At 39.7% G+C, this 25,929-nt stretch overlaps 2 protein-coding genes across 4 annotated transcripts; one reads left to right on the forward strand and one right to left on the reverse strand.

Moving 5' to 3' along the window:
* Nucleotides 1-807: 807 nt before the first annotated feature.
* Nucleotides 808-9,693, reverse strand: LOC103709171. 3 transcript variants are annotated; one of them, XR_003386116.2, is made up of 7 exons: nt 9,594-9,693; nt 9,429-9,489; nt 8,925-9,296; nt 7,545-7,885; nt 7,245-7,467; nt 3,276-3,373; nt 808-1,185 (listed from the first exon to the last, which is right to left on the reverse strand). XR_003386116.2 is itself a non-coding variant. In XM_008794399.3 (6 exons), exons 1-5 carry the CDS (start codon nt 9,645-9,647, stop codon nt 7,249-7,251), a joined length of 1,047 nt encoding a protein of 348 aa, XP_008792621.2. In that variant the 5' UTR covers nt 9,648-9,693; the 3' UTR covers nt 815-1,185; nt 7,245-7,248. The 3 variants fall into 3 exon arrangements, 1 of the variants encoding a protein (XP_008792621.2); XR_003386115.2 differs by having other exon boundaries at nt 3,276-3,376; XM_008794399.3 differs by lacking the exon at nt 3,276-3,373 and having other exon boundaries at nt 815-1,185.
* Nucleotides 9,694-17,430: 7,737 nt separating this feature from the next.
* LOC103709169 (allene oxide synthase 1, chloroplastic-like) lies at nt 17,431-19,288 on the forward strand. Its single transcript, XM_008794397.4, is given in 2 exon segments — nt 17,431-18,994; nt 18,996-19,288. Coding segments are annotated over 2 exon segments (1,551 nt in total). The 5' UTR covers nt 17,431-17,492; the 3' UTR covers nt 19,045-19,288.
* Nucleotides 19,289-25,929: the final 6,641 nt, after the last annotated feature.

Consider the following 25,929-nt stretch of genomic DNA (forward strand, 5'->3'; position numbering starts at 1 on the left):
GTTAAGAAAAGTATAAATCGTCATCAAGGAATTACTAGGTGGTTAGTTGTATGCTCACCGTTGTCGATATGATATTTGCAATTATGTTCTATTAACCTATAATGTATTTTCCTTCTAAACTTTATTCTCTAACAATTGCTTCTTAGTTATTAGCAGTGTCAAACGGTAGATTACTCCATTACAAAACTGCATCCCTCTCTCTCTCTCTCTACACATTTTAGCTTAAATTGTAAGGTACTGTACACTGCATCACCCCAAGCAAGCAGCGGTATATAGTTAGGCTTGATTGTTGCCAAACAGATAAGTGCATGCAATAGGGGGCACAATGCACATGATCTTAAAGCTAACAACTTGTACTCTAAATAAATAAACAAATACAAATTTAACTTGATTTCTCAGGCTTGCATTTGATTTGAGAGGTCAAGGGACGAGGAGGAAAGTCCTTTGCTCCCGCAATCTAAACATCTTCAAAAATGCAAAAGCTATCAATTGTGGATTTCATGTAGTTGCCAGGTGATGTGTGGAGGAGACAACTGCTTGGATTGCTATAGTATCCTTTTCAAAAAGAAAATGGCACATCCCTACCCAAAAATAGCATACAAATGTGCAATCTATGGAGGAGTTTACATATTGGCAATGAGGTGGTTGCTCGTGCAATCTATGTTGAAAGAAATCTAGTGAAAACTCAAGCAGGGGGTGAAGTCATAATAGCGAAACTGGGTTCATGAAAACACCCTTCACCCACTTTTTCCCCATTCTTCAGAAAAAAAAAAATGATTTGCCCGCAAAGTCCATGCATAAGCAAAATTTGCTGTTGTGCATAAAAACTAACTTTTCTAGTACATAAACAAGATCAAGGACAGGCAGTCAGATAAAAAATGTGATGTACAATGGAGAAAATGGACTAATTTCGTAGATATGAAGGCTATCTTTTTATCAGAAAGATGATAATTAAAATTCTGTTCTTTACAAAGCACAGGTTATATGAGAACCATCAAAGGCAAATATAATGCTGCAATACAAATCAAGGGGCCCTTGAGGCCATAATTTTGCAGCTGGCTGTAACCTCTCTTGTTGAGGACCAAGGCAAAGTGGCAAAGAATGACACTGAGAACCATTTTTCGCTTCCAATTAGTTCCATTTCAGGACTGACAGTCTCCGTGACAAGTGAAGTTAGCCAACAATCTGCAATAAGTATCATTAGAAATCAACTCAGAATCAAATCCCATAAGTGAACAAGCAATTACAATGGTGAAAATAAATATTGTCAGAAAGTTGGTCAAATATTAATTTGTAAGTTCAAAAAGGTTATAATCAGAATTTCAACGCCATCTTTTCTGGATGAAAACTTGAAATTTAAATGTTTCTACGTTTTAGAGAGCATACTTAACACATCAAGAATTTTGACACTTCAATTTGTGCCAATAGAAATTTTGCAGGTTTGCAGATTTATGAAGGAAGACTAAGCTTCATTTTCAAAAAAACATCCTAAAAAAAAAAATAAATCGGGTCCACACAAGATGTACGTAATTTTTCTGAAGTTTCAATGGAATGGCAATGGCTATAATCTGCAATACTAATTAGCAGTTTGGTTGCCTCCAGTTCATGGTTTCATGTTAATACTTGGACGGTGGGTGATTAAACAGGACCAGGATGATAACCCAACCCAACTCCACTCCCTATCCCCAAAAGAACAATTTTTTTTTTTTAAAAAAAAAAAAGACTCCCCCAGATCCGGTCACCAGCCCTTCCACCTTGCACAGACAGCTGGAGCATTGAGACAAGACCCCTCCAGTTCAGACACAAACTGGAGATGATCTGGACTCATTAATTGGGTATGTTATATCATCACATCTTCGACCAAAAGAAACAGGTTGATACAAACAATGTAGCTAGTGTTCGGAAAAATGTGAACCATAGAAAGGACCATATAATATGCATGATTCGTATACTGATGAGTGGGGAAACTGGTCCAGAGCTGAAAATTAATCAAATGCAATGATGGTCAGATCTTGGCTTAAACCCAGTGAAAAATGATTTTCAGGATTCGACAGGCAAGAGAAACATATCAATAAAGCAAATTATGGATTTTGATTGAAAGGGACAAGTTTAACGATAAAAGCTAATTGATCTTCTTTAAATCAAGAGCTTCAATAATCCTGGGTTTTGCATGCAAACCAACTATGACACCAAAGACTATGCAACCTATACTCTAATATCTGTAGCACCTATCTGATCCAATGTTGCAAAAATATATCAGCATAGTTATTCCCACAATAACAGAGCCTACTAGGAAACAAAAGAACTCTCCTTTATATTGGAAAAAGGTAAAAAGCCTCTCTCTTCAGTCATTTGCCCCAACCAAACCAGTTTGGATGGAAGAAAACATTTCTCTATGCCCCTTTTAGCTAGGCGACAACTACAATACAACTATCTATTCTGTTCTTTCTACAATACTAAATAACCAGCAAAGGTAGCCCATTCCCAAGCAGAAAATAGACCCCAAAAGAATAAGCTACTCAATGCTTCACTTCAAAGAGAGCATAAGCCATCGCATTCGAACCTATGGAAGAATCTTAGCTTTGGTCATCTTTCTCCACACAAAAAAGAAAGATAAGGATGCTGCTTTAAAAAGGATAAGAAAATTTGATTCCTGTCATCGTTTATCTTATGTCTTCCAAACAAACCCTATGCTGGACATGTTCAAGACAAATCCATCAGTAGCAGATATCTTCCCATCAACATGTTGCTTTTGACATAACCAGGTATACATTTGGACAGGAGTATTAAGACAGGCAGTCCCTGGTCGGTAGAGATCCTAACAGCTTAGGCAACAAGGTGGGCTGCCTAGTGACTTAGGCTTTCCATCCTTGGAGAGGTGGGGAAGACAAAAATGGCCAACAAAAGTATAATACAATAAGCTCGCTCTCTCTCTCTCTCTCTCTCTCTCTCTCTCTCTCTCTCGCATGCCTATAACCAAACCAAGATTGATCAAGCTTGGATCTTTGCAAGCTCCACTTGGAATTAACTTCAAGGATGAAGTTTAGTGTCAAGCTTGTCTCGTTTATTGTTTGAACAAGATCAATCTCAAATCAGAGGAATCAAAAGCATGCACATTTTAGTATTCACTTTATAAAAATTGTATAATCTAAAATGATAAATAAATAAGAGATTGGAAAAAGTCAACGATATGCTGTCACGAATATAAAAGGACATTACCAATTATGATCCCAGCAATCTAGGGTTTTGGAGGGTAAACTAGAGACAGATCTAACCTTTGGCATTTTTCGCACAAAGTAGCTACCTAAAGACTCAAATCTGCACCATTGCATTTGCCAGCCCTAGCCTTTTACCATGGCACCAAGCAATGGCCCTGCTGTCATGCAAAATGATATAAAGAAAAGATCAGCAACTGCACAGCGAATGGTGCTAATAACTAGTTTTAATTTTTTTTCTTCCCAACCCCACCCCCTTTTTCATTACATTGGCGCACAGTAGTTTGATTCACGAATGCCATTTTTTTTAAAGATATTCTGATTCCAAATTGAACTGAACACAGTCCTATTTCAATTATCTTGATATCCCTAAGTCAAGCTGAAATCGAACTTGTTAGGCCTTAAGACAACCTTGAATAGAGCCTGTTTTTTTGACTTGATTCTGACAATTAAAATAATTTCTAAGTGCGCTTTGTGTTAAATCTTTGATAAAGGATTTAATGATTTCAAAATCCATGACGGATAATCCAAATGGTCCGACCATTGATGAGTGTTCCGACATAACATTTGCAAATATGTTGCAAGGACCACTTTTTTGGATTATTTACACAGGTTAATTTCCATGCTTCATTGCACAAGCTTATGAATTTGCCCTTGGTCCTTGCCATCTTGATTACGGTTTAATATTTCTTTGCTTGGTGGATTTTGCTATCTTTTGGTCCTTGCCCCTTTAAGATTCCACATGCAAGACTACTTATCAACAATTTTCAATCAGCTTGGTGTTATGATTTGTCAGTATGTTGCTCAGCATATTACAGTTCATCCCTTTAGCTCAGGGTAAGTCATCTTAATAAACTCTTGATGCTCTCCAAATATTAATGAATGTGGACTTTAATTGAGCTGATTTTACTCAAAATATGAACTGGTTTTAAGAACCATCATCTGCTATTTGACTTTTATCTTAGCAGTTTTTCTCCACTTCCTAGAGACTACAAATTCTCCAGTTGGCCATACCATATTTGCATGCAACTCAATTTTTTTTTAAAAAAAAGAAAGAGAAAGAAAGAAAGAAAGACAACTAACAAAGTTGAGCATGTCATTTACCCATCTTATTAGAGAGACATGTCACTAGTTTTATTTAGGATTGTGGTAAAGTAATTGCCATCTTCAGGAATCATTTTGAGTTGAACTTTGACCATTATATAAATTTTTGTGACTCTATATACATATTATTGTCTCTTGGTTGCTTGATTATTTATTTGAACAAAATACTTAGAAAGATATATAGGTAAGTGATAGATGATAAGGGTATAAATATCGTTTATCCATATTGTGCCAAAAAGCAACCTTATTTTTTTGTCATACACTCATACTACAACCAAACAACACAATTAGTTAAAGCCAGGCAGGAATAAGAATTCCTAGCCAAATAAAAATAAGCATAACTTGTGAAGTAACTACAACAAGCATGACTTTCACTAGTCCAATTTTTCTTACTCTCCAACAAGAAGCACCCCTAAAACCAACGTTTAATGTACCACCCCAAACCTCCTGGTTCTAGGCATATTGTACTGTACCAAGGGCAAACCAACACGATTTCACCCCAAAATTCGAGAACTCGAGCGTGGACGAGGAAGGAGAGAGAGAGAAAAAGAGTGAGAAAGAAGGGGAGGGAGGGAGAGGGAAGGGGAGGGAGGGAGAGGGGGAAGGGGAGGGAGGGAGGCTGCTCGGAAAGAGGGAGAAAGGGCTTAGAAGCCCCATGCCCCCGCGGTTTCGTTTTGAAACAGGGGGCCTATTTACTTTTTGCCAATTTTTTAATTGAAGTCGACAAATGGTTTGCCGATTTCAGTTCAAAAAATTCAAAAAATAAAAGTTCACCCCTAGAACGGTATGGTACGAATCCGTACCATACCCATTCTGATCACCGACCAACACGGGTTCTGGTATCAATTCGACGAACCTTTCCTAGAACTCTTATTTTTTCCATTTTTTTCATTTTTTTCATATACACTGAACTTTTATGAATTGGCCTTTTGTAGATGTCCAACAAAATTCCAAATTCTTGTCATGAGACTCAACCACCTTCTTCAACTTTTATCGCAACTATTGGTATTTGTTTCCAATTGGTGTTGCTATTTGAGATGCCTAGAACTAGGGGGTAACAATGGGTCAAAGAAGGTTGGGTTCGGATAGGGGGTTGTGTTCGAGTTAAAAAAAAATCTCAAGCCATAAGACCTATCTATAATCAGTTTGCAAAGTGTAAAGAGTAAACCCATGCCAGCCCATTTATTTTACATAAACACGTATCCATCCATCAACCTATTTGTCATTCATCAATCATATAAAACTAAAAAAGTAAAGCAAAACATGGTAATCAAAGATCCCAAACAAGTTCAAATTTAACTTCAAAGATACCATCATAATACCAATGAATTGAAGAATTTAAGATATATGATAGTCACAAACTAATTAAAAATAAAACTAGCTAAAATGCATTTACTCAAAAAAAAAAGTAACTAAAATGCAATCTCACATCCTCAAACCCCATGGTCCACCCTATCTGTCACTCTCTATAATCCTTTTTCTTTTGGGTGAACCAAGCCACATGAAAAAAAATTAGAGATCTATTAAGCTAGTTCCCCATCAATTCAACCATGGAGGCCAATCTAGTCTAGGGGGCTAAAACCAAACCCAACCATTTATAATTTAGTTGATTAAAAGTTGACCGGAAAGCGAGCCAACTTTAAGTAAAAAAAAAAAGGATTTTTTACATGGATACCCTTCTAAATATCAGATTTTGTATGAATATTCTTCCAAAATTGATATTTGCATGTATAACCTCGTAAAACTCTGTTATTGTACAAATGCCCCTAATATAACAGTTATTCTAACGGTGTTAAGAAAAATCATATTTATATTAATTAAACATAAAATAAAATTTTAAAATTATGCTATTGTCCTTGTCTTTTTCTCCTGCTATTGGGATCGCGATCTATTTGCACATCTACCCATTAAGGATATTTTAATCATTTTAATTTGAAACTGTTAATTTTTTTTACGTCGTTAGATAACATGGGTACAAATGCAAAAACAAGAATAAAAAAAGATAGAATAGCAAAACAAGTGTTTTACGAGAGTATATATGCAAATATCAATTTGGAAGGGTATTCATGCAAAAAATCCTAAAAAAAACAAACTAAACTAATTTATTCTGGGTGGATTCAGGCTATGTGGGTTAGATTTTGCTGCCCCCACCAAGAACCATCATTCTATGACTACATATTTAATCGACCTTCCTGATATAATGTCAATTATCTTGTCAAAGACTTATGAAAGTCTTACTAGCTCATAATTATGGATTGTCAAAGTTACAACTGCTACAATCTGATTGATTATAGGCCATGCAGATAGAGGCCTCTTTTAGATCTTGGGCCAAACTTGCAACAAATGTATGCCTATCACTCATAGTATAGCTCCTACTGTTATCATGCCCATTAACCTAAGGACTTTCCTCCCACCAACATGTGTACCCTCATAATGTTCTTCCATCAGTTACTTCACTGGCCATCTTGAGCAAAACAGAGACATTGTATTCTGCATGCATTATAGCACATGCGTGTCAGTGGTATTCTTCACCTAATTATCCCTTACTTGTGAGACTTTGTATGTGATCTTCATATTATAGGCACTGAATATGGATTTTATGGACATGCTGTATGATGATGTACTCACAGGTAGTCAACACTCTGTTGTAACTATGTATGTTTGACTTTACACCTTAGTGAAATCATGCATCAGCATATGCTGCTCAAGTTTCTGTAGATCATACTAAGGAGAAAACCCAGCCTAATTAGGATACAAATTTAAGAATTCCGCTCTGCTGACCTGCGAGAAAGAAGGCTGCAAACTCCATGGTTCATATTACTTAGGTTTGTAATTTTTCTGTAATTTGTTAATGCCACCAACGTCATGTACTACACAAGTTTTACATATGTGCATATAAAAGCAGAGATTATATTCTGTACTTACACATTTAGTAGTTCTCTGCCACAGGTCTAGAAGGGAAGAGTCTTAGAAGAAATGTAGTCAAGGACCACAAACAAACAACACCAAGGACTTGCAGAACAGCTAGCATGGAAACCAATGTTCCACCTATTTCCATTAACGCAGGGGTCACAGAGGATCCTCTCATTGAGAACATCAATTTTTCAATAAAATGTGCTCCTTTATTTAACTGAAACAATCTATAAACCTGCAAAATTAAATGAGTCGTGTCTTAAAATTTTCTACCAAGCACAGATGGTTCAAATAGATATGCAGGTTACATACCTCAAAAATAATTGGCAATATAGGCCAACAAGATGAACCACGCCTGTTGAGGTGCATCTCGAATGCAAATTGAGCTGCACATCCCAGTAGAAATGGAGCAACTGCAACCACAGCTGGGAGACCAATAACTGGCCAAGCAACATATACAGCAAGAATAGGAGCAAACACCTTGAAACCCATGGTGAAGAACGCAGAAGACAAGTATCCTTTGAGGCCTGTGATGAGGCTCCATCTCTTAGAGCTGAAGTCAAGATATGGTCGCTGTACATGATCTGTTATAGATAGAAATGCAGCGAGCCCAACATAAAATATGACCTCTGAGGACAATGACGCTACAATTTCTGCAAGGTTGCAGTAAAAATTGTAAATCAAAATCAATACAATATCTAAGTGAGCCACTAAAATCAAAATAAGACATTCTTGAAAGCACAAAAAGAAAAAAAATTGAGACTTTTTGCTTAAGCAGTAGAAAAGTATTTTCTAGTTGAAATCTATTACTGATAATTATTGCATAGTTATGGAGTATCTCATAGGACTGAAAAATATTTCTGGAAGATTGGAACAGTTATATTTTTACAATTAGTATGATTATGATAAAATTTCTTATATTCCCTCTCATTTCACTAATCCCTGAATTATTCTCAACTTCTGCCAAAATTTTCGGTCTCTGAGCCTAGCTGTTCACTTTCCACAACTCAAATTTATAAATGATACAGATTTGAGCTTCATCAACAAAGATCAATCTGAAAGATGGTTGTTGTCTCCAAAATTCTTTGTTTTACATATTTCAATAACAAGGATTGATAATTGATGACAACAATTATTGCCCATCATAAAATCTATTCGAAGTTTGGTGGAATATCAAATTTAGGGGAGGGGTGGGGGAAGAACAGATGACGGTGGTTCTAAGCTACCAGATTTTTGGCTGTCTTTGAAGTATGAAGCATAGTGTCCAAAAATGATGAAATCATTAGAAATATAGTCAGAAGATTGGCAGAATGGTTACTAGATTAAATTGCAATTGAATTCATGTACCAATAATGCGAAACCTAAAGGTAAAATGGCAAATCCCCTGCATAAGAGAAAAACACAGAGGAAAATCAACAGAACAACAAATTTATATTCCAATACCAAAACAACTTGCAAGATAACTAACACTTTACCAGAACAAAACTTATAAGAAACCAATACCAATCAAAACCTATTCATTATAAAAAATTCAATCTCTAGCAGAAGAATCAGAGCCAAAACAACAATGCACTGGATGATAAAATCAGTATCCAAATTAACAAAAAACTACCAGTAGTCAAATAAGGCTGCAGAAAAGAATTTAATTTCTTTCGGTAGATGCTGAAAAAATGAAATGAAACGATGAAATACCTGCAAGAATCTCATCTTTGAGTAGCATTTCAATAGCATTGCCAAGGAAAAATTGGGGAAGTACCAGTGACGATATCAATGCGAGCGGGCCGACAGCCCAAACGTACGACCCTGTACCATCCTTGAAAGGAGAAGAAACCAATTTCCTCTCTTCCAACAGCTGGTGGGTCAGTCCACAGAAAGAAACTGAACCCGACTTCCCGCGGAAGGGGTCCAAACCGATCCTCCCAACAGACCCAGACCTTCGAACCACATCGGAATTCGGAGTGCCCACCATGGAGCTAGCATTTGAATTGGGAATGGAGAGAACCACCTTTTTCACTCCATGAGAATTCTCCGAGTCGGGCAAAAGGGAGAACACCTTACTTTCCCCTTGAGGAGTTTTAGTGGAAAATTCCCAATAAGAATGGAACCAAGATTACATTGCCAAAAATATGAATGAAGATGGATGTTTTTTATAGAAAAAAAACCTTCTTGAGAGAAATCCAAAGTGAAAAGAGGTACCTTTAGAAGCATTTCCAGGTCGAAATCTGACGTTCTTCCACCCGAAATTACGGAGAGATACCTGGAATCAGATAAAAGAAAGACGGAAAAGGATCAGAAATCTAACAATCATTTAAAAACGGAAAGGGAATTTAGTGCTTAGAGGGTTATGAGAAGAGTACTTACGTTGGTGGAAGAATGAGGGATGGGGTGAGAGCAGCAAACGGACTGGACTTGCATTCCCCTCGTCGTCTGCTCTTCGTTGCTGTGGAATGTGGATTGCCTTCCACCCTTTAAAGTTTAAACCCTAGTAAAATCTTAACCCCCCGGACCTAGCGGGTCGGGTAAAAACTGATTCGACCCGTACCCGATCTGATGTGGACCTGAGCTTGGTCAGTTGGTCCTAGTTCACAGAAACATGGGTCTTGTATGGGCCTTGTATGGGCCCTAAAAGGCGACCCAAGATTAAATCTGGATGCGTCTTCTAGGTAGGGAACAAATTGGGGGGGAAAAAATGTACTCCAAGATCTGCATTCTATTTAGATATCTTACTCTCCTGGTATCTCAAATAATTGTTCATTTGCCCATTTGCTAGCTAACATGTTATCGATGAACTTTATACGATCTCCTTTTCCCTTTTTTTTTTCTGCTTGTTATTGAATTGAAAAGGAATTACTCAACTTGTGAAGGGATGATTCAGTAAAATTGTTTATGAAATTTGTATCAAAAGAAGAAAAAAAAAGAGAGAATGATGATGAAGAAAGAGTGGGCGGGCGAGGGAAACCTAGTAGCTATCTGGGTTCCCACAAGGGGGCTGGGGCGAGAGGGACCAGTGCATGCAGGCCATCCGACGATGGTCGAGTAGTCCCCAGTTGCGTCATATGGCTTTTGAAGTGACTTGCATCACCCACCAGATTTGGTTGGCTAGAAATGCTCGGACTTTCGGTGAATGTAGCTTGTCTCTACGGCTTGTGGTGGAGCGCGACTGAATACAGGCAGCGGAGTTCTTTAGGATTACCCCTGTAGGCGGGTCTTTGATAGCTCGGAATATCTGAAACTCTCATTATGCTCAGGTAATACTACGATAGTATTCTTCACCTAGGAGCCTCCACCCCCAAGCTTCCTCAAGGTCAACTTTAATGGGTAGTACTAGATGGAGGGTATAGTGGGGGCGCGGGCTTCGTGATTAGGGACTCGCGCTCGAGGGTGGTGGCGGCTGGCGGTTGTCAGCTGTCAGATACCACGGTTCCTGGAGCTGAGCTGTGTGCGGTTTGGGCGGACATTCGCTATACTCACCGGGTTTTGCAGGCCAACTCCATCATTGTGGAGGGTGACTCAATCACAATGATAGGTTGGATCCAGGGGATCCGAGTGGCCTGAGTGGAGACCACCTCCCTACTTTGGGACATTTGGTCGATAGGCAGGGACGGAATGGCCTGTCAGGCTAAACACACCTTTCCAGAGACCAACAGTGTTGCGGACTGGGTGGCTGCTTATGCAGCCAATCACTTCGGTGGCAACCTGTGGACTCGGGGAGAGGATTTGCCTAGGGCATTCCGTGATATTCTGTTTTTTGATTTTGTTGGGTGTGTTCGGACTCGGATAGTATGACCTATCCATCTTAGCAAAAAAAAGAAAAGAAAGAAAGAAAATGGCATATGATTCATGTTAACTAACTATTTGATTCAGGAGAATCCCTAGACCTATTTTAGAGTGCTTTGACCACCTCGAGATGGTCTAAACCGGATCCAAGAGCAAGTGGAAGCCAATGTGCATGCCTAACTTCGACAAACTATAGTTTCCATGTGCTCTTTATGAAAAAAAGGAGGGTAACTTTTGGGAAAGAATAATGCTACATGCATCTCCAGGGTTCGACGCACGTAGGGATTGAGAACATATGATTATATTTGGTCTCAAAACGAGCAAGTTGAGATAAATTTTTTTTTTCACATAAGACCATGACTATAACTCACAACATGCGAAGAATTAAATAAAGTAAATTTAGGTAAAATTGATGTAGAATTCAAAATCTAGCTTTAAAAGAATTTTAGTTTTTTATATTATTATTTTCACTAGTCAAAGTTATTTTAGAAAAATATAACCCCTTCCAACTAGAAGAGCAATTCCATCCGAATTTTATAAGGATGGGGCTCATTGGTATAAATAGGATAATCATAATCAATTTTATCATGAGGTTAAAAAAAGAAAATGCAATATAAAATCATAGTTTTGCTGTTGCTGCTATATTTTGAGATATCCAAATTGAGTAGGTTGAAGATTTTTTCTTCTTCTTTTAAATCATATCACCACGAAGCATCAAAAGCCAAGCAATTAGGGAAGGAGAGACTTATCCTTGTATGTGCTCTGAGTCATGCACAACTGAGTCAAGAATGTCTGAAGATAATGAGTCGAGCTAAATAAAGTTGTTAAGAATGATCAAGAAAACGAATCAAAAATGAGTCAACATAATAATTGAAAACAAATTAAGGGGACAAAAATTCAAGAAAACCCCCTCTCAAGTATGAGTGCATCAATGTAACAACCAGTCGGATACCATGCTTTGTTGCTACCATATTTCAAAAACTTAAATTATTAGAGAGTGGTTCAACAATATGTATCAGGACATAAGAATCAATGCAAGGTTTTAGGGTTCTAAAATAAGGTAAAAAAAAAAATTTTATAACGTTGAGTCTATGCTGACGTGGTTTCTCAGCTATGCATGACATACCCATGCCATGGGTGCTGAGCGCAGAACCACAAGCAATTACGTGCATGAATAAGTCATTGTGCATGGAAAAACCGCACTGCCTGGAACGAGCTCGTCTTCACATCATATGCGAATGAAACATGTTGGATTTGAAGCTAAATATAAACCTTAAGTTTGAAATTATTTCAGACTAGAACTTATTATTTCCGGAGTGTTGGGCACATGCAATTGGCCTGTGATTTTAAAAGTTCAATAAAGCTGTACTTTGAATTGTTTCTTGGCCATCCGAAAGTTGTTGTCCAGAGTCAAGAGTGTTCTAGTAACAAATTTTCAAGATTTCATGCAGGACTTTGTGATTCTGAGTGGCATCAAAGCTCCAAAGCTAGCAAGAAAGTTGCTCCTTTATTTGCTTGAATCATATGTATTGGGCTAAGGTGAAGATATTGAGAAAATAAAAAACTTTGCCTGCAGCTTGATCATGAGGTTAACAGATGACATTTCTTTAGATGGATGTACAAGGCTACTGTCACGGGGCTGAAGAAAACTTTTTGTCACTAAGTCCAAGCAAGATGGCTTGATTCTCTGATAGCTGGAGGTGAGTAGTACACCATATGTTATTCTATAACAACATTTGAGAACACTAAGAAATAAAGGTGATTACGATCACTAACAAGTAATGCTATGGGCCTCTTGGTATGTGCATTCAATAATTCTCTCCTCATGCGGCAAGAAGCGATTGGTGCAACTCATGAATAGGATTTGTTGCTAAACACAAGGATTGGTTGGTTATAAAACTGCAAAGTTAGTAATTAATAGGCTCGAAGAAATCAAGAAGATTTCTTTGAGTAATTGTTGAAATAAAGATGAAGGCACTGGTTCCTAGATGCTGCCCTCCTTAGCTGGGTTTAGTTAATGATAATAGTTTAGTTTACAGAATGGTGAATCTAATAAGAGGTAGCTAATATAGATAAATGATAATAGAAAATGAGAGTGAATCATGTGGGGGAGTATATGTCAACCGATGATGGAAGATAATAAGTTTCATTAGTTTTTATTTGGATTCACGTGTGATAATGGATATGGTCAAAATGAGGGAGAATTCTAATTATATAGTAGACTTAACTAGTAGCCCTATTATATATATTTTAGGGTTAATTATGCTTTTGGTCCTCCAAATTTAGGTCGGTTTTGTAATAAATTCTTAAACTTTAAAAAGCTCAAATTTGGTTCTCATTATTTCACAATTGTTTCAATGTTGTTATTCCGCCCAATTTCGGCTACTCTCTTACCGAAAATCCCTACTTGTATTAATCGGTGATTACGTGGCTGAGTATATAGCAAAAACCGCTCTAGATAGGTGATTACATAATTGATTGGTGATGACATAGTATATAAGTGATAACATGCAATATAGTAGATGACATGGCATATGTTAGATCTCTTGATTTCAAGTATGATTTAATGTATAGCCTTTTCGCCAATTCTAGCCATAATTTTTAACACTGGAAATGCATGGAAACCTTTGATTATGATCCATATGCCCCCTTCCTCCTCCTTTTTGGCCTCTTTTCTATCTTTGGTGCTCAGCCTCGTCCTCCTCCTCCATCCTCGAAATGACCAAACCCTCTCCTTCTCCTCTGCCTCAGCGACCACTAAGCCCCCCACCCTTGTGACGACCCAGCCCTCCTGCTGCTCCACCCCGACCTCCTCCGCTAGGTCCTCGCCCTACTTCCATCGTCGAGCCCATCGCTCGAGCTTGTCGTAGCCTCCTGCCACTAAAGCCTACAATCGCGTGGCCTTTCTCCTCCTTCTCCTCTCTATTATTACAATTTAATGTTCTTTTCCTTGTCGACGGGACAAGAGATAGAGAGAGTGAGGAGGGGGAGGAGGAAAGCAGTGTGATTGCAGGCTCGAGTGGGAGGAGGTGACAGCAAGCTCAAGCAGTAGGCTCGATAATGGAGAAAATGCAAGGATTGACGGTGGAGGTCGGGGTAGAGCAGGCGTAGCACCATGGCGAAGGCGGGGGGCTCAATTATTGCTGAGGGCAGAGGAGGTAGAGCTTTATGGTGATATTAAAGTAGTTGTGAAATAATATGGACCAAATTTAAGCTTTTTGAAGTTTAGAGACTTATGAAAAAACCAATCTAAACTTGGAAGATCATAAGTATAATTAACCAGATATTTTATTGATACAACAATGCTCATAAATTTAAGGGCAAATGAGCTGTCTCCTCTCTTTAATTGAAGATGCAAAAGAAAGCTTGCAAGAGGCTCGTCACCACCAAACTAAAATCAGCATCTGGGTGAAAATTCACAAAATTAATACTCTTCATGCATAAAACCAAAAAAATAAGGTTATTAATAAACAAGGCATTCTAAAACATTTTTTTGATTGCTCCATGACAGGTGGATGCCAAAAAGATGTAAAGAAAAATCAAGATATTTACCTAAAAATCATCATTTATATGGATACATATTAAAAACATAAATATTATTTTATTTGAACTAGAATAGATGAAAGATTAACCAAAAATCAGAATATTAGGAAGATATGCTTAGCATTGAAATCAATGATGTTATATCTGTTGGGGCCAAAATAGAAATATTGCAGAATAAACTAAGTCAAAACCTAACTAGAAACAATATTCACATAGACAATATATCAAACACTTAAAGAGCAGAAATAAAACACACCAAATTTATGTGGAAAAACCCTCCAGTGTTGGAAAAAAAAAATCACGGGGAAAATTCAATCAATCTACTATAATAAATATAGAGTTTACAATAGTCAAGTTTATGCCTAAAACTTGAGTTCTCAATAAATTGAGAAAACTCCAATATCACCTCCTTGAGAGTAGCACTGTTCTCACCCAAACCACTACAATGTGATGAACCCAAGAATGTAATGAGATGCCTAATAATGAATACTACAATTTTCTATAGCATCCAACACAACTTTTAGATAGAAATTCAATTTGTTAAATCTTCATGTGAAAAACCATACCCAATAATAATAAAAAAAAGACAGAGAAAGAATCTGTTTCTTCTTTCGTACGGTGTGCAAAACTGATTCATGGTTGCACGTGCTCTCCTCGCTATTCCGCCGCTCTCCTTTCTTTCTTTTTTGTTTTCTTCCTTTTTTTTTTATTTTTTTTTATTGCGCCGCAGCCTTCTCCCTGTTTTTTTTTCTTTTAATTTCATCATCCGGAAGCCCTTTTTTTTTTCTCTTCACGCGTATTCTTTTCCTTCACGCGCACTCCCATGCAATTCTGCCAAAACAAGCAAAGATAAAACCCTAATGGCCTTTTTGGGCCTTCCAAAGTGGGCTGGACCCACTTACAATATCAACTAACAGATCAGCATCATGCTAATAAGGATATGATGACAAAATGGGGGCTCATATGCCACCTTTGGCTGATGTACAAATTGGTTACTTCCTCAATACAAACTAGCTTTTCTTTATTATTTTTTTTTGTGCTAAACAGAAGTATCATACATAATGTGTACGGATACAGCCAAAAAAATCAAAAAATAGTACATCATGGAGAGCACTAGGCAACTCCGCTTCTTGCATCTATAGGTGATCACCTGAATGTTTGGCGACAAAGGAAGCCATCCAATCAGCAGTCTCATTTGCTTCCCTAAATACACGCCTTAATTTTTGATTATGCGCTTGTTTCATTGTCAAAGTTGTTGCTGTTTTGTCACACTCTAGCTCAACATTCCTTCATTTTTTTTCATGCGCATTGCATATCTTCATTCTTCATATCTCCACTTCAATTGCATATCCTTAAGATCAGATCACTAGTCACTTATGGAGCCCACATCGACTGAATGCATGAGCTCAATGTGTTCAGCTGCTCATTCACCTTGTGCTGAAATCTCATCAACAAATAAAATATGTTTAACTGCTCCTACCATGCCACACATATTTACAAGAAGATAAATGATATCACTAACTGAGTTATCTTTTATGCTGTTTATCACTTTGTAGGATTTATTTGAATAAACCATGTGTCCGCGTCGGAGCTCCTGTATAACTTTATGTTACTGATTTTGTAGACCACGTTCACAATCTTGAGGTATAAGTCGTCGGTGTACCAAAAAGAAAAAATTAAAATCGCACTCCCACGCGATGCTTGAAATCCTGCATTTTCAACGTCATAGTTCCCACGGTTGACATATTCTTATCAACAAAAGGTCTTGGTCCAAAGGTTCCTCCAGCTCATATACTTTTCCGGCACGGACTTTGACGAGTTGAACCCATCATTCCTCCACGCCATACAACCCACCACAAGTCAAGCGTTTACCATTCCCGAACGAGACCACCACCCTCACACATTTGGATTTTTCCCAGATCGGTCCACTCACGTCCAAAAAATAAAAATTTAAGGTTTATCCGGTGCTACCTGCCAAGGCCAGCTTCGGTCCACGACATCCCGTATGCCGAAACACATTCAGACACGTGTCGCGCGTTTACCCACACGCTGCCGTATTCCGTGATCGCACCGTCTCGCTTCGGGTTCAAAGAATATCTCCAAAATAATGAATAGCAAAAAAGATGGTCCAATCAGCAACCCTATTTACTTTTCGAAACACATGCATAATTTGAAAGACGTCACACTTTCTCAGTATCCGCCAAATGTTCTTTAAAAATAAATGGTCGAATACTCTTTGTCTCCTTATGTAGAATCCGCTCAATCACCTCCGCTGAATCTTCCTCTAGAATGATGCTCTACACCTTCAGAATTTATCTCGCACAGGAGACTTTCTTCTAGGCTATCCTGAGTTTCGCCTCCAAAACTGCTGTCTCAAAAGTGCGGTAACACCGTACAATAAAAAAAAATACTTTAAGATCTGTACGGACTACAATTCCATGGTTTGTATCGGGGGAAAAAAAAAAAAAAAGCCAATCATTGTCTTGTGCGAAAAATACAGCCCGAACCTTACATGACTCAGCCGCGAATTCGGGTATATGGGTAAAAAAGAATTTTGCTCTATGCAGCGGATCGGTCCCCTCCACCAAGCCGGCTGAAACTCTAGCGCCACTTCAGATCTCCTGCTCCTCCACGTGAAGCTTCAAAATTCGTGCTACTCCGCTGTATACCTGGTCACTCCACGCAAAGCATCAAAATGCGCGCAGATGTACCGCTAGAAGAACGGATTTTAGGGCGGCCGGGGTGTGTACTAGTAAAACCTTTTTTTTTCGAGCCCATTAAAAGCACGTTTCCCATTTGGCGACCTTGGTCGTTGCACGGCTTTTGGAGCCCACGGGCCCACCGTCTTTTCCCCTGGTTAAATACTAGTCCACCTCACTAACCACCCAACGAAACGAGTACCCAGAGAAGGAGAGCACAGAAGATAAAGAAGATACTAGAATGGCTTCCGCCTCCCTTACCTTCTCCTCTCCCACCATCCCTTGCCGTTCTCACCCTCTTATCGCTACCACCCTCCGCCACCCGATCCCCGCCCGTATCGCCGCCTCCATATCGGAAAATCCCGTTACAGCAAAACCCTCCTCCACCTCCTCCTCGTCGAAACTCCCGATACGAAAAATCCCCGGCGACTACGGGCTCCCCTTCTTCGGCCCGATCTGCGACCGGCTCAACTACTTCTATTTCGAGGGGCCCGACGAGTTCTTCAAGTCCCGGATCCGGCGGCACCGGTCAACGGTGTTCCGGGTCAACATGCCTCCCGGCCCTTTCCTTGCCCCCGACCCCAGCGTCGTCGCCCTTCTCGACGCCGCCAGCTTCCCCGTCCTCTTCGACACCTCCCTCGTCGAGAAGCGCGACCTCTTCACCGGCACCTTCATGCCCTCCACCGACTTCACCGGCGGCTTCCGCATCCTTTCCTACCTCGATCCCTCCGAGCCCAACCACGCCCCCCTCAAAAAGCTACTCTTTTTCCTCCTCTCCTCCCGCCGCCACTCCATCATCCCCGAGTTCCGCCGCACCTTCGGCTCCCTCTTCGATACCCTCGAAACGGAGCTCGCCGAGAAGGGGAAGGCTGACTTTAACGAAGCCAACGACCGCGCCGCTTTCGATTTCCTCGCAAGATCGCTCCTTGGCAAGGATCCCGTCGAGACCAAGCTCGGCCTCGACGGCCCCAAATTGATCACCAAATGGCTCGTCTTCCAGCTCGGTCCCCTGTTGACTTTAGGCCTCCCCAACTACTTAGAGGACTTCCTACTCCACTCCTTCCGCCTCCCGCCGGCGCTGGTCCGCGACGACTACAACCGGCTCGCCGATTTCTTCCGAGAATCCGCCGGCCCGGCGCTGGACGAGGCGGAGCGGCTGGGGATCTCGAGAGAAGAGGCGGTCCACAACATCCTGTTCGCCACATGCTTCAACGCCTTCGGCGGGATGAGATTTCTGTTCCCGAGCTTCATCAAGTGGGTGGGGCGCGCTGGAGCGCGGCTCCACGGCCGGCTCGCGCAGGAGATCCGGTCGGCGGTGAGGGCCAACGGCGGCGAGGTGAGCATGCGAGCCATGGAGGCGATGCCGCTGATGAAGTCGGTGGTGTACGAGACGCTCCGGATCGAGCCCCCCGTGCCGTTCCAGTACGGGCGGGCGAAGCGGGACATGGTGTTGGAGACCCACGACGCCCGGTTCGAGGTGCGGGCCGGGGAGATGCTCTTCGGGTACCAGCCCTTCGCGACCAAGGACCCGAGGGTGTTCGACCGTGCGGAGGAGTTCGTGGCGGAGCGCTTCGTCGGGGAGGCTGGGGAGGCCATGCTCCGCCACGTGCTATGGTCGAACGGGCCGGAGACGGCGGTGCCGACGACGGAGAACAAGCAGTGCGCCGGCAAGGACTTCGTGGTGCTGGTGGCGCGGATGCTGATGGTGGAGCTCTTCCTCCGCTACGACTCCTTCGAGATCGAGGTTGGGCTCGTCGGTGAAGTTGACGTCGTTGAAAAGAGCCACCTTTTGAGTGGGCGGCGCGAGTTGCTGGTCCATTTGATGTGGCTACGGGGTGTTTCTGGGAAAATAGAGTGGACGGGGTAAAATTAAAATATTGGCGTGTCCCGCCGCGCGAGAAGGACATGGAAGAAGGCACTGCGATGCCGCATGGTTTCCAAAATGGATCATGGCGTTGTTTAGGAAAGTTGTTAGTAGTAAAATTGTTAGAAGTAGAGTTATTAGAAGTAGAGCTGTTTGAAGCAAAGGATTTATAAAAAGTTGTTTGCTGTTTGATAACTATATTTCTAAAGTGTTGTGGTACTTTAATATGCATTGGGTAAACAAATTGAGAAATTACTTTTATATGACAAAATGACCATAAAAGATATTACCAGTATTATATAACGGAGCATAATAAAATATAATATATATTAATACATAAATATATGATATAGTATAATATTAATGTAATATAATATAATATTATTAAAATATAGTACTATAACATTATGTATTATAGAATAATAATTTAATATAATATTAAATTATTTAACATAACATATCAATGTATTATGATATAATACAATATAATATTATATTTATAATATAATAAATAATAAATATATAAAATATTATAATTATTAGTGTAAATTAATTTTTCATCCTTCTAATGACCATTTATCTCTCTAACAAATTTTCTAGCTAGATGGTAAAATTGGTTAAATAATTACTAATATTTTATTTATTTATTTATTTATTTAGGTTAGATTATTTGCCACCCCTCTATATTTTTCTTTTTATTTATTTTATTTATTTATTTATTTATTATTTTATTTCATTGAAATATAGGGGGGTCGCCGGTCATGGGTGGTGATCGGCATGGTGGCTGCCACCGTGGGCAGCCACGAGCTTCCAAAGCAAAAAAAAAAAGAAAAAAAAGAAGAGGAAGAAGGAACAGAGGCGGCAGCGTTGAGAGGAAGAAGAAGATAGAGAGGGAGAGGATGGGTGAGAGAGGAAGAGGCGGGATGAGGGTTCTGGGAAAAAAAGTGTGATTTAAATGGGGGTATTTTGGTCCAAAAAATAGCTTCCTAACAAAGCTGAAAACAGCGTTTTCGAAAAACTCCAAATTGGAGCTTCTCCCCAAAAGTTGTTTTCAGCTTTCCGCAAAAGCTGAAACAGCTTTCCGAAAATGTTACCACACACCATTTTTTATCTAAAAGTACTTTTGGAGGGCCAGAAAGTGCTTTTTGGCCCTCCAAAAGCTCTCCCAAACAGCGCCTCCATTTCTATGGAAAGTCTATCGTTGGCATGCATGTGTGACCGTAGAGGCAGATGCATTTTTGTTGATTTTTTAAATTAAATTTGTGAAGTAATTTAGTTACTTTTCAATGCGATTTCTATAATTAAACTTGCAATGATATTAGATAGACCCTTTGCAAGCTCTGCAAATGCTTATATGTGTTGGGAAAATGGTTAAATATGTGAATAGTGCCCTTTTGTAATATGGTTCAATGATACCTTGGCAAGCCATGCGCTACAAAGTATTTAATAAGATTTTTTGGCATGAAACTAGGGATAATGCATGTGTTTGTGGTAATGGTCATGGGTAATACGAATATAAATATATGCCACGCACTATATTGTTTTTATTCAGCACTTGACATGTGTGTTTTCATGTGGTCCGCGCGGTTCTGCAACGCTGCTTTCTTCCGTATAAATCGTCTACAACACAAGTAATTTGTTCATTATTTTTTTAAAAAAAATATTTTATTTTATATCTGTTGTCGCTAAAAATCGGCCTGAGTAAGATGTCAAGTTAGCTGGGTTGCTAGAGAATTGGCTAGTAGAAGTCGACCAAAGATTGTGATGTACCTTTGAGATGGTGAGATGGTGGTCGCTTGTTTGGATAGCAATGGCTCCAATGTTAGTTGCTCTCGAGATGGTGCGGGAAAGAGAAGACCGTGCTCGGACCTTCGTTCCGACGCCCAGTCCAATCTAAAACAGCAAAAATGAAAAAGTTTTCTTGCTGGAGAGTGACTAAAAAATTCTTTGATACCTAAGGTGGATTTTCAATGAACAACAAAGGTGTTGTGAGAGTAGCAAAGCAACAGCATAAGGACATAAAAGGGCTTAAGATCACTTTACCTGCAGGGTTCTTCATGAACAGTTTATCTAGGTGAGGGTTGACGCCCATCGTCGAGAAATTCAAGCATGCAGATTGACTGTTTTTTTGTAGTGCATCACACATATAGAAGGTCACGCATGGGCGTTTCGTCTATGCATCATGTTCCGCACATCTCACCCATGCGGTTATGGAAACCGCTCGCTATCGTGGCCGAGATATCACCGGTTGGGAAGAGAACTTGAAATTCTAAGACTCCCCACGTGTCTCTAGATAGGTCATTTGGCAGACTTTGATTGATTGATCGAAAGTTTCATAGCGAGCTCTGATGGGTCCGTCAACCATGTCAGTGTGATTGATTTCGAAACGTATCAATAACAATTTTTTTTAATTTTTATTTTAAAAATATAGGATTTTTAAAATAAGATTTATGACATGATTTAGTAGATTGCCAGCAGCCCGAAATGCCAACTAACTGAATGAAGTCTTGCCAGCATTTTAAATATAGTATTTTTTTTTATGTATGTATGTATGTATGTATGTATGTTTTTCTACACCTCGTCACCTATCCAATTTTGAAGTATTTATGTTTAAATACTACAAAGTACTGTCAAGATCTAAACATAGAGCCTCTGCCTGCTACGCAAGTATGGCCGCTAGAGATTGGCAAGTTAAATTAGAGGAACTTTCTAATATATATGCCGAATTCTCGAGGCACGAACACGTTGAGCCTGACGTTTGATAAACCGGACCTAAAAGGGAACGGCATATCATGTATGAGAATTTATGTGATTACATATCCTATAGCCAACAATCCTGTTAACTTTCCTCACGTAGACAATTTAGATGTCATATTTCAGTCCGTCCTATCTGCAGGGCCTGCCCAAAGAAGGCTAACCACAGGAAAGACCTCAAAGACAAAATAGAAAGAAAAAAAGTTCTCCTTAGTGAGTTCGCCTTAGGCCGGCCCACTGCAGAGAAGGCTTCGAAAATAAAATGGAAAGAAAAAAAAGGCTCCTTCTAGTGAGTTCACCTTAGGCCCCTAAATGTATTGAGCCACTCTTGCCCATCTGTCAGTTTTTTTTTGTTAAAGAGGAAGGTAACGAATGGCATCAAATACAATGTCGCTATATAGAGACAAGTGTGCCCAGTTCTAGCTTTGTTTAGATGCACACTATGTGAAGCCAGCAAATTTGTCTAGGTATTGAGGAATAGTCTCATCATGCAAGCCCCCTCCATGATAACTTACTATCACCTTCTATCAAAAGATGAATTATTTAGACCTAGCTAGTAGGCAAAAATCATCAGTAATTGTACTTCTCCAATGCATGTACTTGATTGCAAAAGCAGTTTCAAACAAATTACAAATTAATTACAAGGCTGTCCAGGCTTCTTGATTATTGTGCTAGCAAGAGCTAAATGACATGACCTATTACTAGTTCTGATAAAACTAATCTTGCACTAGATACTGCTTCCATGTTTTTTGTTAACTTCATTATCTCATATTGCTTTCTTTTTAAAGGGGAAACTTTCATCAAAGAAGATTTTGCACCGGCATGAATAGAAAAACCAAAGGAAAGCTCATCACAAGTAGTTAATGGCAGGAGAGGGTTGGGCTGGCCTAGCATTGCCAGGGACTATGGAATTTTTGGTCCAATTAATACTAATACTGTTGCGGGGACGGCATTCTGCCGGAGCCTCACACAACAACCTAGCCCACATTAAGCTAGCAGAGAAAGAGGACCGCGTTCCTTCCGAGGTATTGCACGCTTTGAGGGTCGAGCGTACCCGGAGCCCTCCTCACGGTTTTGTCCCACAAAAGGGCCCTCGAGAGGAAAGGATTTCCACCCCCCATTTAAGGCACAGAATCTTTCCGCTACTAACCGATGTGGGACTAAATTCAAGGCCCCCTCCCCCCTCCACAACATAACCCCCCAGCGGGAAGGTCCTGTGTCGGATTTTACCCGCGACAGCCCCCCAGGCAACCTGAGGGGTAGTCAATGGAGAGAAGAGGCGCCCCTACCTGACGCGCCATCTGTTGCGGGGACGGCATTCTGCCGGAGCGTACCCGGAGCCCTCCTCACGGTTTTGTCTCACAAAAAGGCCCTCGAGAGGAAAGGATTTCCACCCCCCATTTAAAGCACAGAATCTTTCCGCTACTAGCCGATGTGGGACTAAATTCAAGGCCCCCTCCCTCCTCCACAACAAATACGTACATGGATCCCCCTCAAGCCAAGTTCTTTGCTCCTGCAAATTGTCATAACTTAATATATAGCCTTCCCATGCTACTCGTAGTTGAGCAATAGAAATAGAGGTAGTGTGAGAGGATAGTTTCCGCAACGGAATCTGGCCTTGAGGAGAGTCTTGGATGCCAGATCTAGACCTATGTATTATCCCTGATAGAACTGTGGAAACTGGTTTTTTTCAATGCCATATGGGAGCGGGCTTCTAATGAACCATATCAAATAAGGGGCTAAGAAAGGTGCAAGAAGCACCCCAATGCCCTGCATTGTTAGGGAAGATGAATTCCGACCTTAAAGATATTTTGACATTTGAAACTATAGTGCCAATTTAGCAATCCAAAAACTAGAGGCCGGCATTCTTTGAAATCTAGCTTCTCATTACGAGCATTCTATAGCAGCCACCCGTTAAAGCCCGCAAAGCTTTTAACTCTACAAAGTCTAGTAGGCTTTTTTTTTTTTTTTTTTTTTTTGATACAATGGTGGTTCACACTGGTCTTACATGAGTACGGCTAATAAAGTCAGAAAAAAAAAATTAATGAATAGAAAAAGGAATAGTCTTGTAATTCTGCCATAGGACCCCATCCGAATATTGGGCAGCAAGGGAGGCACCCAATTAGTAGCTCTATTAGCCTTCCGATAGACACGAGTGGCTCGGAAGGAGCCACATCCTTTCGAAAGCCTGTGTATGTTCCATAGCCGATTGTCCGTCGTCGTCCTATACTGGCCTTAAATTCATTCGATCGTCGTGGCAGAATCCTCTTCAAGATAAATACAATCCACACCCAGGACAAGCGTTGCATAAGTGAGACATTTCCAGGCAACTCTTAGCTCTGCTCTGATGATAGATTGATAGTCGTATCTAAGATGCATTGTCTTCCGACCGCAATTAGCCTGGAGTCATAACCTTTGATCACAAAAGCCCACCCCTCCTCTACCTCCACCATTAGACTAAAATGTAGTAGTTTAGAGGCAGCAAATTATTAGGTTGGCATTAAAAAATGGATATATATGAAAATTTGAACAACAAATAATTTTAACTTAATTGGTATGAACAATAGAATGTGTTACTTGCATGCTTTAATGTTGAGCACTTCACCTTCAACGTGCATTTAGTTTTGGGAATAAAGAAAATTCAAAAAAATCATTTTATTTCTATGTATTCCTTTTCATCCAATTTCATCCTATTTTTATTGAATATATCTGTAATTCTATTTGATTGGAAAATCTGAATAAATTGAAATAGTTGAAAATGCTGTTGGTTGGATAACCTGAAGTAAATGAATAATTGTTAACATTTTTGCAATTCAAGAGGAATTAAAGCTATTTCAAAAATTGAATAAAATTATCCAAACCATCCTCATCAAATAAATTTATGCAGGTTAAATAAGATTTTCTATCCACCGGTTAAAAGTAAATAAAAAATAGGTTTGTGGCTGAATAAACCTCCTATTCAACACTTATCAAGGATCTATCTATCAACCAAATAGGCTTATTTAATATTAGTCACACTCATTCATGAATGAAAGATGTGATTCTTTTTATTAAAAAAATATAGCTCTTTCATTAAATTGCTTGGTTCATCTTAGGGGTTTTGAAATTCATCTCCAAGCTCATCTGCAGCAAAGTTTTCTGAAAGAAAGTGAAAACAGCCACTTTGTGAAAGTCAGATGTCAAGCCAGGCTACCATGTAATGGCTGCTTTTACCCAATAAGTCCTATCATAGACTAATTAAGGCATTCAAAATATCATGGACCATCAATTACAAAGCTAGCTGTTGATCCGCATATGATTAGTAGATCATTCATGGGAAAAATGGAAGAACTGCAGCATGGATTTGTAAACCTTTTCTTCCATCTATGATGATATATGATGCCCATAGGCAATAAGCCGACAAGAAGGTCTCACGGGCTTGCGACGCCAAAAAGTATATTGTAACAACTCAGAACCCCAGCCAAAATATCTAGCCGAAAGATATTATTTGGGTTTCTTGATCCTGAGTACTCAAGATCTTCAGCAAATAATCAATGTGGGACTAAACACACACCCGCATGAGTCCTCACATACTCTCTCCATTTAAGCTCCAACGCCCTCATCAGGCTAAGAGTTCAAATATGTTTAAATCTAATCATAAGCACTACGATTGGGCCGTGGTCAATGCCAATGGATCCGCGCTGCAGTATCCCATAGTCCACATAGATTATCACCTGGGTTGCTTCCATACTATTTGTAACAACCTAGGACCTCATCCAAAATAGCTAGTGAGAAGGTATTATTTGGATTCTTTAATCCTGTATAAGTATCCAAGATCTACCAAATAACCAATGTGGGACTAAACACACGCCCGTACAAGTTCTTATATAAATAAGATGTCTCAATTCTTCATATAGCATATTCTGCAATTAATATAAATTTACATCCCAACATCCCTGGTGTCTACCCATCTACACTAATCCTATGTCTGATTTTATAACTTATGATTTATCCACTTATGCTTTGATACCATATTAATTGTCATGCCCCCGACCCAAGATCGTGAGCTGGAGGCTGCGGA

Source organism: Phoenix dactylifera, chromosome 16 (genome assembly GCF_009389715.1).
Source record: "Phoenix dactylifera cultivar Barhee BC4 chromosome 16, palm_55x_up_171113_PBpolish2nd_filt_p, whole genome shotgun sequence".
Classification (NCBI taxonomy): domain Eukaryota; kingdom Viridiplantae; phylum Streptophyta; class Magnoliopsida; order Arecales; family Arecaceae; genus Phoenix; species Phoenix dactylifera.

Bases quoted from the DNA above. Each gene is read 5' to 3' on its own strand.
- LOC103709171 (XM_008794399.3), bottom strand. From the start codon at position 9,647: ATGCAAGTCCAGTCCGTTTGCTGCTCTCACCCCATCCCTCATTCTTCC. The intron at 9,297-9,428 runs GTACCTCTTTTC...AAACTCCTCAAG, and splicing joins ACCTGGAAATGCTTCTAAAG to GGGAAAGTAAGGTGTTCTCC. The intron at 7,468-7,544 runs GTATGTAACCTG...TTAATTTTGCAG, and splicing joins TATTGCCAATTATTTTTGAG to GTTTATAGATTGTTTCAGTT.